At 45.5% G+C, this 19,117-nt stretch overlaps 1 protein-coding gene across 1 annotated transcript in view; it reads right to left on the bottom strand.

The window, feature by feature from the left end:
- The window catches only part of LOC141218958 (ragulator complex protein LAMTOR3-like), a 53,171-nt gene that overhangs the window by 15,756 nt on the left and 18,298 nt on the right, over window positions 1–19,117 (bottom strand). The window contains exon 2 of the mRNA XM_073666002.1: window positions 14,105–14,169. Within this exon, the coding sequence (XP_073522103.1) occupies window positions 14,105–14,169 (65 nt within the window). The remainder of the gene's footprint in view (window positions 1–14,104; window positions 14,170–19,117) is intronic.

Here is a 19,117-nt window from a genome sequence, read left to right as displayed (position 1 = left end):
TACTTCACCTCTTGTCCCTGACTTGTGGCTCTCCTACTGCCACACGTCCTCTTGGGGTGCAACACAACTGTTTCTCTCTGCTCTGGGACACCTCTCAGTCCTGAGACAGGTCGTCCAGGTCTCCCTAACCCTGCCCCCAGTTCCAGCTTTTATAAGGCCTGCCCCCTACTGGCCTGAGACAGGAGGTATTGCATGCTAATGTTCCCCTGACTAGAGAACCTCCCCCTTGCTCTCAGACCCAGCTTTATTATATTTGTGGCATCCAGGCCAGGGTGACACACTAACAGACCGTCGCATGCGACTATCCTCCGATAACGTTGACCGGCATACTTTTCTGAAAATGAACAAGGCCTGGATCTCGCATGAATTTGCCAGTCCTCTTCCAGAATAAATAATTGGTTGGCAACAGTATCCAGGTCTCCTGTTGTGTTCATGTTTCTACAACCTGAACTGTAATCCCTGAGCTCCAACACCGCCAGTTGCTGCTCAGAAGTGCCGTCTGCACAGTCAATGCTTGCTCCAGTGTTATTGGGGTTCAGTAACGTCAGCTGTTCCCCTGCTGTGTGTCCGGCAAATTCTCCTGCTCTGTCCACATCCACTGTACTACAGATTTAAAACTTGCTCCAATTACACCTCTGGCTCCTCTGTTTTTAGTATTTACCCTGGGCTCCAATACCGCTAGTTGCTGCTCAGAAGTGCCGTCTGCACAGTCAACACTTGCTCCAGTGTTATTGGGGTTCAGTAACGTCAGCTGATCCCCAGCTGTGTGTCCGGCAAATTCTCCTGCTCTGTCCACATCCACTGTACTACTGATTTAAAACTTGCTCCAATTACACCTCTGGCTCCTCTGTTTTTAGTATTTACCCTGGGCTCCAATACCGCTAGTTGCTGCTCAGAAGTGCCGTCTGCACAGTCAACGCTTGCTCCAGTGTTATTGGGGTTCAGTAACGTCAGCTGATCCCCAGCTGTGTGTCCGGCAAATTATCCTGCTCTGTCCACATCCACTGTACTACTAATTTAAAACTTGCTCCAATTACACCTCTGGCTCCTCTGTTTTTAGTATTTACCCTGGGCTCCAATACCGCTAGTTGATTGACAGCTCTGGCTTCATAGAACCAGAGACAGAGGTAAAACAAGCAGGTGGGAAGGTGTATATAAAGGATTGGCCCACGCCGTGATCCACGGAGCGCTTGTACTTGGTTTCAACAGTCATTCTGTGCTGACAGTCCCTTTAAAATCAGTGTTTCCCAAACTCCAGTCCTCACGGCCCCCCACAGGTCATGTCTTCAGGATTTCCATAGCATTGCACAGGTGAGAGAATTCCTGATTCCTTGATGATACTTTCATCACATGTGTAACACTGAGGAAATCCTGAAAACCTGACCTGTTGGGTGCCATGAGGACTGGAGTTTGGGAAACACTGCTTTAAATGGAGCGGTGCTGCAGTTTTATTATTCAGCAATTAGCAGGATCCCCCAACAATTTCTTAAGCAATGAGAAAATGCATTCCCTAATGATGTCCTCTGACAATAAGCGGATCACGGACAGCAGATCCATTGGGTTCTGCATTTCTTTGAGAATGGGATGGGGCAGCTTCTGTCTTCTCAGTGATACAATCAGGAAGGAGATGCAGCGTGAGACATGACCTGTTACGGCCAATGTGGTTTCCCTGTTGTCTTCCCACTTCCCACAAACCCCGGGATCCCATGATCCGTCCCTGAAATAAAGACTCCACAGCGGCAGTTTATTAACAAACAACAAATAACAAACCAAATAACAATTAAATAAATAAATAAATATATATATATATATATATATATATATATATATATATGGAGTGAGGGTTCTTGGAGCTAATAGATCTGGCTTTAAATTAACTATAAAAATCAACCGCCATGTTACCCTCAGCCGTTCAGCACCAGCTCGAGGGCACCAAAACTTCCACATTCCGTGAAAGACCAACAAAACTAAATGCTCCTGAGGTAAAACCCCGTCCAGAGCCCAGAACTGACTGCCAGATCACCCCCCACTCAATTTAAATGACCTGGAATTTTTCCCAATTCCTTCCACCGACAATTCGGTACCAACTCCAAGAACCCCACCCCCCGCCAACCACGAACAGCCCTAAAAACCTTAGGCTCGTGAGTGCCCCAAAGCCACCAACGCCCTTTCAATCCCTTCCTGTATTGCAAGGGCCCAAAGATCCATACCGATATCATTGAGATGAACACCGTCCTTCGACCAAAAATTACCAACCCCCGATTCCAACTCAAAGTGCCTAACACTTATCCCACCATTCCGTGACACAAAACTGGACACGGCCCTATTTAATTTCACTCTCGCTCTATTTATACCTTTTTCGAATCTGACCGCCCGCCATTTTTTCCTGGGCACTATATCCGACCAAACCGTCAAAACCCCCGGGAACGACGTCCACAATCTCAAAAAATCAAAACGGATATCCCGAATCAACTCTCTCACGGGCCTTGCCCCCAAATCGTTCCCCCCCAAATGCACAACCAGAATATCCGGTGTTCTGTCCAATCTTGACGCTTTATGAAATTCCGACAAAAACCGGCTCCATACCATTCCTCTAAAACCTAGCCACCTTATAACCACTTGTACCCTCGGAAAGCCCAATTGCCTACCGTCACGCCTTACATCCGCACGCAGCGCCCCCCAATGCACATACGAATGTCCGAAAATCCAAGCTAACGAGGGAACACCACCTAAAAGAATAATAAACAAGCATATTCAACAACTATCCAAACAACTCACAAATGAAACAAGGTCCTGGGTATTTAACGACGAACATACATCAAATAATGGTCCGAACTCCATCTTCCAATCCGCTTTATCACCTCCGCCCCCAAACCGCGCCTATCAGCCTCAGACGCTGCGCCAATCCTAAAGGAATGCGAACCATAAACCCCTGGGCTAAGGCCCAACTCCTGCACCCCCTTTTTTAGGACCGCTATAAATTGGAAACGGGAAAGAAATGACCCGTCGCAATGACGTAACAGTGGGCCGGATCTACCCGACCACACTTGCCAATAAACCTCCAAGCACCTTCTTGGACACATCAGTGCCCCGTCCACTCTACCCAAAACGACGCGCTTACCTCTACCCAATTGTTCAGTTTTTGAGCGTCTAATCCAAAAATCGATACCCCAGGCCCAGCAACTCATGTCTTCGGCTAATAAACCTCCCTCCCTATTCCTGCTGGGGGCGACCAACTCGCCTACTCTCATTGCCCCGAAAAAAGCTAAAGAAAAAGCTAACTTAAACAGAGCCGCCTCAAAAGCAGAACAACAAATCCTTTCCAAAACCAGACCTAACCTTTTCAACATACTAAACGTGACTGGCCTACGCTTATCCACACTCTTGCTACCCTTTTGAATACCTCTAAGTGCCTGCTTGACCAAAAAGGATTTAGTAACATCAGTCAAACCCTGTAACTTGAAACCAAATGCGAGGCCAGCAACAAATTTACTAATTCTAGATGGCGACCACCCTAAGTCCGCAGCCTTACCAATCAAAAACAAGACCGCCAACGTCCTATCCTCGTCACTCTCTATTGCCCCCCAATGCGACACCCAGCTTTGCCATACTCGCCACGATGCCTCGTAAGCAGACCAGGTTGAACTCGCCACTGACTCCTGGATCAATCTTCCGGCTCGTCCGTAATCAGCTGCCACAACTGCGAAGGGCATTCCACTCCTGCGACCTCTGCCTCCGGTGCCAGAGCACGGAAACGCTCCCACTGGAAACGAGACAAAGCATCCGCTATAGAATTTTGGACACCTGGCACATGCACAGCCGAAATCAACGCATTCAACTCCAAACACCATAGTACCAGTTCCCTGACCAGCTTAATAACCGGAGGAGATAAAGCCGACAAGCTGTTAATCACCGTCACCACTCCCATGTTATCGCAGTAAAACCTGACTCTCCGATTCAAAAAGAACTCACCCCAAATCGAGACGGCAACTACAATTGGGAATAATTCCAACAGAGCGAGATTCTTTGTAAGACCCTTATCTTTCCATGAATCGGGCCATTTTCCCACGCTCCACTTTCCCTTACAAAAAGCTCCATAGCCAGCACCGCCTGCCGCGTCCGTGTAAATCTCGCAATCAAAGCTGTTCAAAAACTCCTGCTGAATCAACGACCTGCTGTTGTAATTGTCCAAAAAACGCTTCCACACCAACAAATCCTCTCTGTGCTCTCTATTCAAATGAATAAAGTGATGCGATGCCCGCACTTCCGCAGTTGCCCTTGACAACCTGCGACAAAATATTCTGCCCATAGGCATGATCCTACAAGCAAAGTTCAATCTCCCTAGCAGCGAATGGGGCTCCTTCAATGTCACCTTACGCAGTTTACCAATTCGAACGACCTCCTGCCTGAGTAACAACAATTTATGCTCGGGCAGTCGACACTCCATGCGATCAATATTCCTAAAAAACTCAATACAGTACAAGGACCTTCAGTTTTTTCTTTGGCCAAAGGGACCCCAAAACGTTCAGCAACCCGCACCATGGCTGCTAACAAATAACCACAGACAAACGAATCTGGGGGATTTATGAACAAAAAGTCATCCAGGTAGTGGATAACGGACTGCACGCCTGCAACGTTCCTGACCACCCATTCCAGAAAAGTACTGAAAGTTTCAAACAAGGAACATGAAACAGAACAACCCATAGGCAAACACCTATCCAGGTAATAACCTTTGTTCCAAAAACAACCCAACAGTGGAATGATAGCCGGGTGAACCGGGAGTAACCTAAAAGCTGATTCAATGTCAGTTTTTGCTAACAATGACCCAGGCCCATACCTACGAACCCATGACACAGCCGCATCAAATGATGTGTATTCAACCGAACATAATTCCGGCGCTATACCGTCATTGACCGAACAACCTTTCGGGTACGACAAATGTTGGATCAGGCGAAATTTATTCGGCTCCTTCTTAGGCACTACCCCAAAAGGCCCCGCCATACGACCTAACTCCACCTCCTTCGCCAACTTAACACCGACAACCTCTGGATGCAACAAAGCAGACCTCAAATTATTAACAGAGAAAGGAACCGTGTGGCCAGGAGGCGAGATCCTGAAACCTTCCAAAAAACCATCATTAATAATCCTGGCCTTCGATATCTACTTAGAAAGGGGGCCATCCCTAGCAGATTCACTGGAGTCACCCCCTTGACCGGTACCCACAGACATCCTTCCTTTTCCTTTTTTGAAGCATTTTGCTGCCCCATGGGAGCTCCCGTTACAATGAGAACAAACGTGCTTGAACTTACAGTCGTTCCCATATTTGCACTGGCCATCATTAAATTGCCAGCACGTTCCCAACTTCTCTTTTCCTCCCTGTGCTCCCTGACTACCTCCACCCGTTCCCGACGATTGACTCCCGCTTCCTCCGCTCCCGTGAAAGGACTGCCTGTATCTAGCAGGGGCCATCACTTTTAACCAAAGGCCAATATCCTTCTGGTCCCACTTAATCTCAGGCCGCACCGCCTTCCTCTGCCTCGTCGTACCTCAGCCATGTTTGTCCCCCGTAAGTACGATGCGCTTCCCCAATCGCGTCTAAGTAACAGAATAAACCCGAGCAATTTTCTGGAAACTTTTCCCCAATGACACCAGCCAATATAGCAAATGGTTGAAGCCAATTTGCAAAAGTCTGAGGGAATCAAGCGCCACCTGCGCTTCTCCTCCTCCTCCTTTTTGCTATCATCCTTCCTCCCCTTGTCTAAATTAAATTTCTCCAATTTCTCCAAGGGAAGGAGGGAGAAAATTTTGACGTATTCATCACGCCAAATTTTCTCCTTCACCTCTTTTTTTAAATGTGCCCCCAGTGGCCCCTCGAAGCACACATACACCTCACCCTTTGCCCTATCATCCAGCTTTACCGTATCGCCCTTGTCGTTTTCCGTTTGAACCGATACCGAAACGCCCGTAGACGCTACCTCAGTGCCCGCCGCAGACCCTACCGTAACGCAACTGGGTTGCAGCAACACCTCCTGGCCTGGTAACCAGGCTCCTACGGGGGATGCCCTTTACCCACCCGCTGCCCCGCTCTCCATTCTAAGCAAAATCTGAGACATGCTATGTAAGATATCCCTAATCCCCGATACCTCTGCACCCCCGGGACCGCCTAAGCTCCTCCCCTCTGGACCTGCAAACTGACCACTACACCCCTTGCAAAACAGCCCCTGCGGGCGCCAAACGAGACATAGAACTATACTCACGCAGCTGCGCAGGTGCTGTGTCCCCGCCAGACAGAATTCCTGAGTCCTGACGATCACCACTTCCGTCACGATCACCGCTGGAATAGGATCCTTCAGTGTCCGTTCGTCGCTCAAGGCCCGCGCCCCTGGCCTCCACGTCACCAGGGGGGACCTTAACGGTCACAGATGCTGCAGACTGTCTTCTCCTCGACGCTCGCCTCCCGCCGGACCGTCTTATGCTCCTGGACGCAGCTCTGGGCCTCCTCCGGCTACCAGACCCAGACACACGGGCCTGGTCCGTGCTGCCAGAATGGACGCTGCCAGGCAGCACGGTGTCGCCGCCCGCCGCTCCTTCCCTTCCACATCTTCCATGTGAGCCAGGCAGCAGTGGATCCCTGGACTGCTGCCTGCCCGCAGATGCTTGCCTTCCTGGTGTCGTCGTGGTCCTCCCAGCAGGCGCCCCGATAGGAGCATCGCCAGTGGCGCCTGCCGTTTTTTGCTCTGTTCCCCCGATCCTCCTGGGCCCTCTCTTCTCGTTCTGTCCCCCACCGCTGGTAGCAGCTGGCCTGTGCGGCCCAGCTGCAGTGCGCGATCGCCGCTCGGCCGGGGCCCTGAACCCCGGCTCCAGCGACGCTGTTCCCGGGGAGTGCACATTCGGTGCGGACGTCACTTCCGGTGCGGACGTCATTTCTGGTGCGGCCCTGACTTCCGGTGCGGGCCGCGCTCCTCGTCGTGCAGCGCCAAAAGGCCGGCTAGATGGATTCCTGCCAGGACGAGCGCGGCGGGCAGGGACCGCACCGTCTTGCTCTCCTCCCGCAGGGTACCCGGAGGGGCTCCGGAGCCTGCGCCTGTTGCGCGTTGATCCCTCCGGTGACAGTCTCTCCAGGGGCGGGGTCCTCCTGCTCCTTCGCACAGCTCCGGACGGCACCTCCATATTTTCAGCTGCTCCCAGCAAGGCAGAAAGCTGGGCCTCCAGCCATCCTCCTCTCCGTGACCTGGCGAGATCTCTGAGTTGGCCCACCAGGGATTCGATGGACGCCATCTCTGGTAATCAGTCTGCTGCTCTTCAGGTAATGGCGGTTTTCCCGCACTTTTCCCTATATATGTGTGGCACCCCAGGGGTCTGGTTTTCCACAGTAACAGCAATGTTATGTCTGAGAGCAGGTGGGAGGTCTCTTGGTCAGGGATCCTATGCATGCCACACCTCCTGCCCAGTCCTGGGAGGGGAAGAACTTCCCCTATATAAACCTAGGGCTGAGGCAGGGTGAGTGAGTAGAGAAGAAGCAGAGAAAAGAAGCAAATATAGGAAGAAACAACAGGAGCTCTGTGGGAGCAGTGTTACAAGGAGTCAGGGGCTGGCAGCTGCAGAGCTCGCCCTGACTGAGAAGTTATCACCGGACCCGGAGTCCGAGGCTGTGGGGACTAACTCCTATCCAGCAGCAGAAACCGACCGGCAGGGGATTGCAGGTCCTCTGGCCCAGAAACCCGAAGGCCCCGAGTCACCGGCCATACGGGTGAGCACCACACGGTACACTCAGGGACGTGGGCTACTTATACCCGCCTCTAGCAAGGTAGCCAGAAGAGTATCGTTAGTTTGGGAGGCCTACAACTCCGCCTGGCCAGGGGAGATCCCATCTGCTCAAGGACTGACCAGGCCCCAATCGCTAGCCAGTACTCCGGGAGGGTCTATCTTTGTCACCAGTAAAGACCCTGAACTACACAGTACCGTCTCCGAGTGGTTCCTGCTACCCCCATCATCCACGTCGGCTGCCCTGAGGCCATACCCCTCCCGTTGGGGGTTATACTATCACGCTGCACAATCCTACCACCGGCCTCAGCGGTCTGCCCTGCAGCAGCAGCTCCTTAGCTGTACTCAACGGGTGGCGTAGTCATCCAACATCTACTGCTAATACAGCGCCACTTAGTCTGACTCCCTGGGCACGGACCGGGTCACCGCCACGAGACTACAACCCTCAACAGATCCGGCTCCGGGTAAGCTCCCGCGTGCGCAACGCAGCGCGACACAGGCCCAGGGGTGCGTCATATGCACCTCTCCCACTACCCGCCCCCAACTTCCCCTTATCCAATCCCCAAGAAAGCCTTATTCAAAACGGGGGGGGTGAAACCTCCAGGCCAACCCCGGTCATGGGTGGCTTCCCCCTAGCTGTGCTGTCTCCAGCCCCCTCCTATCCCTGTCTAGGTCTTTGATCTGATCATTAATTCAGAGGGCTGATTGGTGAAGACAGAGGGAAAGGCTAATAAAATTATTAAAAAAAAAATTAGTTTTTCGGCTGGCACTTCCTCTGGGGTCAGTATGCCAAGCCAACCTCATTGACTTCATAGCACTTGCCAGAGTGAGCAGACACTATTTTATTGCCTTTACACACGTCACCTCCACACAGTGCGATGTTGGCTACGATGCCTCTGTAGTGATCAAACGTTGAGTCAAACAGCAGGGCTTTAAGAGGGCTGCCCTTTTCAATCTTGGGACTAAAACACAAAAATAAGACATCCTGTTAACCACTTCGCACCAGAGCCTGTTTTTGCCTTCGTGACCGGGTCAATTTTTTCAATTCTGACCACTGTCACTTTATGAAGTAATTACTCTGGAACGCTTCAACGTATTCCCCTGATTCTGAGAGAGTTTTTTCATGACATATTGTACTTCATGATAGTGGTAAAATTTCTTCGATATAACTTGCGTTTATTTGTGAAAAAATCGGAAATTTGGCGAAAATTTTGAAAATTTTGCAATTTTCAAACTTTGAATTTTCATGCCCTTAAATCAGAGAGATATGTCACACAAAATAGTTAATAAATAACATTTCCCACATGTCTACTTTACATCAGCACAATTCTGGAACCAAAATTTTTTTTTATTAGGGAGCTATAAGGGTTAAAAGTTGACCAGCGATTTCTCATTTTTCCAACAAAATTTACAAAAACATTTTTTAGGGACCACATCATATTTGAAGTCACTTTGAGGGGTCTTTATGACAGAAAATACCCAAAAGTGACACCATTCTAAAAGCTGCACCCCTCAAGGTGCTCAAAACCACATTCAAGAACTTTATTAACCCTTCAGGTGCTTCACAGGAATTTTTGGAATGTGGAAGAAAAAAATTAACATTTAACTTTTTTCACAAAAATGTTACTTTAGACCCAATTTTTTTTATTTTCACAGGAGTAACAGGAAAAATGGACCCCAAATTTTTTTGTGCAATTTCTCTTGAGCGTGCTGATACCCCATATGTGAGGGAAAACCACTGTTTGGGCGCACTGCAGGGTTCGGAAGGGAAGGAGTGCCATTAAACTTTTTGAATGTAAAATTTGTCTGAATAATTAGCAGACGCCATGTTGCGTTTGGAGAGCTCCTGATGTGCCTAAACAGTGAAAACCCCCCACAAGTGACACCATTTTGGAAACTAGACCCCTCAGGGAACTTATCTAGATGTGTGGTGAGCACCTTGAACCCCAAGGTGCTTCATATAAGTTTATAATATTGAGCTGTAAAAATAAAATTTTCACATTTTTCCCACAAATACTTTTTTCATCCCTTAATTTTGCATTATCATAAGGGTAATAGGAAAAATTGCACCATGAAATTTGTTGTGCAATTTCTCCTGAACACACTGATACCCCATATGTGGAGGCAAACCACTGTTTGGGCGCACGGTAGGGTTTGAAAGGGAAGGAGCGCCATTTGACTTTTTGAATGTAAAATTTGTCTGAATAATTAGCAGACGCCATGTTGCATTTGGAGAGCCCCTGATGTGCCTAAACAGTGGAAACCCCCCACAAGTGACACCATTTTGGAAACTAGACCCCGTAGGGCACTTATCTAGATGTGTGGTGAGCACCTTGAACCCCAAGGTGCTTCACAGAAGTTTATAATATTGAGCTGTAAAAATAAAATTTTCACATTTTTCCCACAAAACCGTTTTTCATCCCTTAATTTTGCATTATCATAAGGGTAATAGGATAAATTGCACCATGAAATTTGTTGTGCAATTTCTCCTGAACACGCCGATACCCCATATGTGGAGGCAAACCACTGTTTGGGCGCATGGCAGGGTTTGAAAGGGAAGGAGCGCCATTTGACTTTTTGAATGTAAAATTTGTTTGAATAATTAGCAGACGCCATGTCGCATTTGGGGAGCCCCTAATGTGCCTAAACAGTGGAAACCCCCCACAAGTGCCACCATTTCGGAAACTAGACCCCTTAGGGAACTTATCTAGATGTGTGGTGAGCATCTTGCACCCCCAGCTGCTTCACAGAAGTTTATAATATTGAGCCGTAAAAATAAAATTTTCACATTTTTCCCACAAAAAATGTTTTTCATTCCCTAATTTTGTATTATCATAAGGGTAACAGGATAAATTGCACCATGAAATTTGTTGTACAATTTCTCCTGAGTACGCTGATACCCCATAAGTGGGGGAAAACCACTGCTTTGGTGTACGGCAGGGTTCGGAAGAGAAAGGAGCGCTATGTTGGCTGGGATAGGCAGCAGACACCATGTCACATTTGAAGAATCGCTGACATGCCAAAACAGCAGAAACCCCCACAAGTGACCCCATTTTGTAAACTACACCTCTTAAGGAATTCATCTAGGGAAGTAGTGAGTATTTTTTAATTTTTAAATTTATACCATTGGGCAGTGAAAAAAGCATAATTATATTTTTACCACAAAAAAATGTTTTACCCTCAGATTTTACATTTTCACACAGGGCAATGGGTAAAAATGGTGCCGAAATGTGTCACACAATTTCTTCTAAAAGTGGCAATACCCCATATGTGGCTGTATTGTACCGCTCAGCCATACGGCGAGATCTGGGGGGGACGGAGTGCTATTTGACAATTGGAGAACAAATTATTGTAGAATAGGCATTTAGATTTGGGAGCACAAAGTTTTCTGAATTTCTTTTGGGGGGCAAGAGCCATTTTGCTTTTCCAGAGCCTTTCTGCTACCAGTAACTTGGAAGTCCCTTATATTTTTAACAGATGAAGGACCTGAGTGGGGACTAGCTTTTTTTGAGGACTGAGTTGAAGCTTTTATTGGGAACATTTTACGTAACATTTATCCGGCGCTCTAGGCTGAGCACTTACATTGGGGTTTCCATCTAAATTTCCAAGTGATGTAATTCAGATGAAACCCCTGCGGGATCCATTCACTGTAATGAGGCAGCAGAGTTACTCTGGACTCCGTCTGGCCTCTGTTTAGCGGTGTCCTTTTTCTCAGAAGTGCACAAAACTGTGGCCAACCGCACTTTTATGCACGCCTAAAACAAATGACACCGTGGGATCACAGGCCAGATGGCATCCACAATGGCCTATATCTGCCTCATTACAGGGAATCTTCCATCATGGGTTCCGGCTGAATCACATATTTCAGAGATTTACACAGAAACTCTGGTGTAAGTGCTCAGCGCAGAGCGCAGGATAAATGTGAGCAGAGTCTTACTGCGATCTTTGGGAGACATAATAAACAAATCAGTAGCAGGTGAAGAATTGGTTTTATTTATTTTTTACGCCGTTCCTAGTGTGATATAACTGATTAGATTACTTTATTCTTCGGGTCGGTGCGATTACAGAGATACCAGATTTATATCGGGTTTTTATGAGTGACAGCTGTCACATACTAAAAGACGCTTTTTTTTGTAAAATCTACTTTTTGCATCGGCATATTTTGAGAGCTATAATTTTTCCATATTTCGGCCGACAGAGTCATGTGATGGCTTCTTTTTTGCGGGACAAGTTGACATTTTCATTGGCACCATTTTTGGGTACGTGACATTCCGTTTTTTGGGAGGTAAAATTAACAAAAACAAACAATTCAGGAATTGTTTTTTGAGGGGTTTTTTTATGCCGTTCAGCGTGTGGTAAAAGTGATCAGGCAGCGTTATTCTTCGGGTCAGTATGTTTACAGCGATACTACACTTACTGTATTTTTTTTTATGTTTTGGCGCTTTTACACAATAAAACAATTTTATAGAAAAAAATATTTTTTTGCATTGCTTTATTCTGAGCACTATAACTTTTTTATTTTTCGGCTGATGGAGCTGTATGGCGGCTTTTTTTTTGCGAAACAAGATGACGTTTTCAACGGTACCATTTTTATTTCTATTTTGTTTTTGATCGCATTTTTTTCCACTTTTTGTTTGGCGATATGATGAAAAAGCATATTTTTTTGCTCCGTTTTTTATTTATTTTTATTACGGTGTGCACAGAAGGAGTTAATTAGTGTGACAGTTTTATAGCTCGGGTTGTTTCGGACGTGGCGATACCAAATATGTGTACTTTTTTTGGTTTTGTAAAAATATACGGATTTATTGGTTTAATATTTTATTTATTTATTTTTATTTATTTTGTGATTTTTTTTTAACAGTTTAAAAACTTTTTTTAAACTTTTTTTTAGATTTTTACTTAGTCCCTGTATGGGACATTAATTTTTATTTTTCTGATCACTGATCTCATGTAATGTAATAGACATGTATTACATTACATGAGATTTTCGCTGACTGTTTCACAATCAGTCTCCTGCCTGGCTTCAGCTGCAGGCTGAGTCAGGCAGGACACCATATATGGCAGATCTGGAGGCGGTCATGTGACCTCCAGCTGCCATAGCAACCCCAGGTCCTGGAAGGTATCAGGGGTCTTCAGAAAGGTAAGTAAGACGACCCTCTCTCCTCCTTCTATCTTCTATATGCCGCGATCACTATAGATCGCGGCATATAGAACATAGCAAAGGGTTAACATCACTGGGACCTGATCCAATCAGGTCCCGATGATGTCCCCTGTCAGAGCTAACGCTCTGCACCGGAATCGCAGCGCTTGCAGGACCCTGGGGGTCCTGAGTGCTGCGAGACCACCCACCGTTTTTAAACGTCGGCGCTGCACAGAGCCCAGCAAGCGCCGACGTTTATCTACAGTGGGCGGTCGGGAACCGGTTAAGGGGGATAAAAGGTAAGTAAACAGCGTTCAGTCCAGAGTGATGAATTCCAAAAGACAAAGTTTATTCCGCCATCACATAACGTTTCGACCTGTTATAGGTCTTTATCAAGTATATACAAAGACATACAGGGATACTGATCCCCTTTAAGGAAAATCAATGGCCAGAACCCTTTAAATTCCCCTTAAATGGTCCAAAACTGAAACTGTGGGAACAATATAATCCACTTAGGGTTCAGCAAATTTACAGTCAAGGGTTTGATAAAATTATCTACACCCTTGTGTCTCCAGAAAGCATAGCGTACGTTCACGTGCTGAAAATGCCGACCAGTGCTGGAGTGAGCAGAGGTCCGCAGCTTGTGACACTCCTGCTGTAGTGAAACTACAGGTCCCAGCAGACTGACGGTCTCTCATCAAGTTATGCTGGGAGCCGCAGTTTCACAAATAGTGCTAGAGGATCCATGTCAGAAATATGAGGCTGCCACTAGGGTTTCTCCCACAAATATGTAATCGGACGTGGAGCAGATCTGCACGTGGATGAGCCATATTCTCTATCTGTGAACATACTACTCCTTCACTCAGATTCTAAGTGGTTCTGCAGCGCATCTGTGCAGAGCAAGCTGTCCATCAAAATCTGGGCCGGGTTTACAGCCGTCGCCCCTGATATAGCGAGCGGTGCTGTGATCCAAGACTGTAGCCGCTCCGTGCACAACGATGAGTGAAGGCCGGCGGCTGCAGGGAGGAAAGAAGTTAATTTTCTCCTGGTACCTACACTATCAATAAGGCGGCCGGGCAGCATTGTAACAATATTTATCTGCAGATTAACCCTATACCTGCAGGTACATAGCATTTTCCAAGGTGACAGGTTCCCTTTAATAAAGAGAAGATGGATAGAGCCGCATTAGTCCGTACTCACGGTGGAAGCCTCCTGACAACTTCTTGAAGAACACTTTCCACATTTGTTCCAAGCTTCCCCGACATCTAATAGAAATAAACAGAGAAATGAATTTCTTAATACAGTTTAGAACTCGGCTACAACGAATCAGAAGAAATGAAACCTGTTTGAAGCTGACAAGCAATCAAGCCCCTCCGTAAGCCACACAGAACATGGCTACTTATGTCATCTGCAGGTGATTAAAGGAACCTGTCATGTTGAAATGGTATAAGATCTGTAGGGGGTGTTGTAGAGCAGAGAAGTTGATCAGACTGATAGACATATCTGTGGGAAGAGAGTCAGCAAAACTGGCATTTTATGCAGTGAAAAGTCCTGCCGTTTGTACACTAGTCCAGTGGGCGGTCCTACTAAGTGATTGACAGTTCCTTGTATGACCATGCAGGCAAAGATAGCTGTCAATCACTAGTAGGACCGCCCACTGGACTCATCTGTACAAACAGCAGGATTCCACTGAATAAATTGATACAGGAAAAACATCTATCTTTGTACCGTATTAGCCAGTAGATAGAAGAGTATTTAGATTTGAGAGTCCTCAGTGGTTGATACCATCTTTTCCGTTAGCCATTAAAAGGTAACAAATTGCAAGCTTTCCAGACTACTCAGGTCTCAGGTCTGCCTGATGAAGAAGCCTGAGTAGTCTGGAAAGCTTGCAATTTGTTACCATCTTTTCAGTTAGCCATTAAAGGTATCAACCACTGAAGACTCTCAAATCTAATGAATAAATTACAATTTATACTGAATCTTCTCCCACAAACCTATATATCGTTCTGCTCAGTTTCTCAGGGATAAAACCTGTACATCTGAATGGGGCTTTAATGTTGTTATTACAATCATGTAACCGCAGATCACAAAATCTTTCATATGATCATTTTTTTAACACCTAAAACCCCAATGGATATTTATGTTTACTAAAGGATTCCTTTCCCATTCTTTTGGCAGCTCTTCTTTAGGTATGGACACAGACCGGCATCCGGCATAAAGACATCTGGAGACTTTTCCTTTTTCTGTGATATTGGATAATCTTCTTCATTTCTAACGCATTAAATCTTTCAAATTCTTTCTGAAAAATGTATCATAAAGGGACTTTCTCAGGTCAGTTTTGCTTGTGGTTGTGTTACCATTATTTGTGCCAAATGTATCAAAGTGTTGCACGATGTTTGATAAATGTTTATGTAGCACTTCCATCTATCTTTATTTTACTCACTTATATGGCGTCATTAATTTCACAGCACTTTACAGACATTATCATCACTGTCCCCATCGGGGCTCACAATCTACATTCCCTATCAGTATGTCTTTGGAGTGTGGGAGAAAACCGGAGAACCCGGAGGAAACCCACGCAAACACAGGGAGAACATACAAACTTCTTGCAGATGTCGTCCTTGGTGGGATTTGAACCCAGGATCCCAGTGCTGCAAAACAACAATGCTAACCACTGAGCCACCGTGTATCTTTATCCACTTTTAACGTCACCCGTCGTTCTTAGACCTGTGTAGCTTACCAAGCCCAATTTCTAAAAGTTGCAAGAGTGCTGTAAAATAGGAAGCTGCACATTTTTGCGCAAAAATGATGCGTCACAAAAGTTTTTTTTTTTTTTTTTTAACACCAAAAATTGATGTAAATTCCTCGCTACATTGCCCCTTTTCCAGCCACATTTTGTAGAAAAAAATAAAAAGACAAGGTACAGACAGCGGAGTTAAATTTGCCTACAGGAATGATTTTGATCTGGAGCGCATCGTACCCGGATACAGTCACTAGCGGGAACGTCAAACATCTTCTCAATTTGTTTCTCCACCCTTTCCGGATCTGCATTCTTCAAGTCTATCTAAAAGCAAAAGTATAAATACTAATTATTTATCAAAGCTGGACAACATCTAGAAACCATATAATAAAACTGGCTTAAAATATAGTGTGAACAAGAGTTTAGGGAGAGATGTACAACTGGCACTGGCCTATAAAAGGGATTGTGTAATCGTACAAAACTAGCAAAAATGTAAAGCGCCCGGAAAACAAGGAACGTGCAATTTACCTCTTAGTAAAAATCCTATGCTTTCTCAAGAACAGAGGAATTTTAATTTCATATTTTTTTTAATCAAATCATTTTTATTGAAAAACTCCAACTACAAATATTCCATCTTTCAAATAACATACATGACATAGTAATTCCATAGTAAAAATATGAACAAAGTATCTGAACTTCAATTCCCATAACCCACCCTAAACCCAAATCCCAACACTCCAGAGAGAACCATTTTCAGAGCAGTTCTAGAATAACGGACTATAGCATTCGTAGAAGGGGAAGAAGATAAAAAAGTGACTAACAAAGGGGTAGCAGCGTTTTAATGTTATCATTTACTGCTTGATGCCTGAGCCGGGGAGTGCACGCTTGAAAACTGTTGCAGGCTGCTGTAATCACAGGACACAAGCAAACAGCATGGCATTTCCTATCAGCAGGGAGGAAGTAAAGGGAACAGTAATGAAAGTCTCCTCCTGCTCCGCTCCATATTGAAATGAATAGTGTGCATCCTACAAATGAGATGCATACAGCAAACAATTGATTTTCCATACATAGGTTTTGAGTTGACCACTGGATATACACATGTGTATCACTAATTACCAGAACTGGAAATCGAAAAAAAAGACGAGCAAGTTTGGGGTGAATCCAGCCTTCATTACTGCACAGCCGCTCAGAGGGATCGGTACTAGGAACAGCAGGAGTGCCGGCGATGTTCACAGATTTACCTGCTGCGGGACTGAAGGAGTCTGATCGCGCTCGGCTCGAAGCTTTTTACCTTGTTTACGACAGGAATAATTGAAAGCTGTGCTTCAAAGGCGAGGAAGAAGTTTGCCACCGTCTATTAGAAAATAGACAAACTTAGGATAGAAACAATATGAACATATACCCTGCTATAAGTAAGTAAAAAGCAATAGGAAATATATATAATATAGGGTACTTAGTAAACATGTTGTTTGATTAAAAAAAAGCCATCCCACCAGCACCAAGGTGTACCCAGTCAGTTATGTGAAGTATATAATAAAATACACTTTAGTACAATATTAGTATCTTGTCCCTTTAAATCTGCAGCTACTTCTGTCACCATGGTAACTGCATTCATACTCAGCCAATAGGATTGCTCGGTTTGAATTTGAAGAAAAAAAAAAAAGTTCTATGTGGTCAGTTTGTTCCATCTCATCTGAGTGTGAAGACAGACACCTGCGATCAGCGAGATTATAGGTATAAGACGTGATATAATATAACGGACGGAGCCACATCCCATCACACGCACTCAGCGACCACAACTGACAGGAATCAGCCCATTTATCAGAGGAGAAGTCATTATTCCCCAACACATGATAAGTGACAACTTCTAGATCTGCTGGGAACCCAACTAATCCCTGCTAGTACCTCCCCGGACCACCGCTCCATTCATTCTCTATGCAGGAGAAAGCTGAGTACAGCGCCCCCCATAGAGAATGAACGGACCGGCGGTTGAACATTTGCACTTCGCTCACTTCTATCTATAAGTGCTGTTCTGCTGATTGGGTCATAGCGGCCAACCCACCGATCTAAGAGTCATCACCTATCCAGAGATCAGTGAGAACTTGTTCCAACTAGACATCCCCTTTAATTAAAGAGATCACATATCTAACAGCCAATCCTATTCATTCCCAATCTTCCCTGTGCCCAGTAATGCCCTGGGTATATCGCCAATATGAGCCAATCACCAAACCCTCTGCTGACTGTGCCCGATGTTTTTTAGATTTTGGATCCGTTTCTACAAGAGAAGATCTCAGCGGCCACCAGGGGATGGGTTACTCTGCCAGCGATGGAGCAGGTAGTATCCACCAGCCTGTGATATCTCACCTTCCTCCATATTCTGCTGTTACATGTGTTTCTTCAGCTTTAACTCTTCCAACAGAACCAATTGATGGTTTTTTTCTGTTTTTTCTTGGCTTTTTCCAAGGGCTATAACTTTTTCATGTCTGTCCACATAGTGTGAGGTCTTGTTATTTGCAGGACGAGCGGTACTTATAAATCCCACCATTCATTTACCACATAGTACTAGAAAACGGGAAAAACATTCCAAGTGCAGTAAAAAGTGCGAGGAAAAAAAAAGCCTGACACTGTTTATCTGGGAAGGGTTTTAACGGCGTACATAGTGTGGTGAAAATGACCTGGTAATAGGATCCTACTCCTCAGTGTGATTACAGCAAGAACAAACTTCTCCAAATAGTTTTGCAAAAGAAAAAAACTTTTTTTTATGGTGTCACCATTTTTTCTGAGACCCGTAACATTTTCGTTTTTCGGGTTGATGGAGCTGTGTGGGGGCTTATTTTTTGAAGGGCAAGAGGACTTTATTGATAACATTTTGGGACACATATGACATGGTCATCGCTTCTTACAGGATTTTCTGTAGTATTGTGGCGAACGAAAAAAATGTAATTTTGTCTTTTTGAATTTTTTTCTGTGTTCACTGATCGTTTGTTTTTTATATTTGGATAGATTGTATTTCTCTGAAAGAGACCATACCACAAATGTGTATATTTTTATTATCTTTATTTTTAGTGGGAGGTGAGTTGAACGTGTGGGGTTTTAATATTTTTAAACTTTTTTTTTTTAAATTTTCACTGTATTTGTATACATTATCTGATTGCTTGTGCTATATACAGCGATACCACAGTAATGCTCCATATAGCAAAATCACGGTCTTCTTTACAGCCCAAATGAAGCTTTATGATGACTGGCACGGAGGCTTCAGCAGACCCCCGGATGTCATAGCAGTCCATCTGCGCCCTGTGATCGCGTCACAGGAGCGCCGGTGGGCGCATGGAACGATGCATCCCAATGCCGGCGTGCTGTTAATGCTGCTGTTAGAGATTGACAGCAGCACTGAACAGGTTAACAGTGGTGGGCAGATCTTCGTTCCACTCGCAGCTCTTAGAGGCAGGTCCTGGTTGTTTGTCACAGCCATT

The sequence above is a fragment of the Phyllobates terribilis genome, unplaced genomic scaffold (assembly GCF_046119375.1).
Source record: "Phyllobates terribilis strain yellow unplaced genomic scaffold, ASM4611937v1 Scaffold_252__1_contigs__length_2834547, whole genome shotgun sequence".
Taxonomy (NCBI): domain Eukaryota; kingdom Metazoa; phylum Chordata; class Amphibia; order Anura; family Dendrobatidae; genus Phyllobates; species Phyllobates terribilis.
Note: the sequence above shows the minus strand (reverse complement) of the source record. Positions and strands in the feature narration are given on the sequence as shown.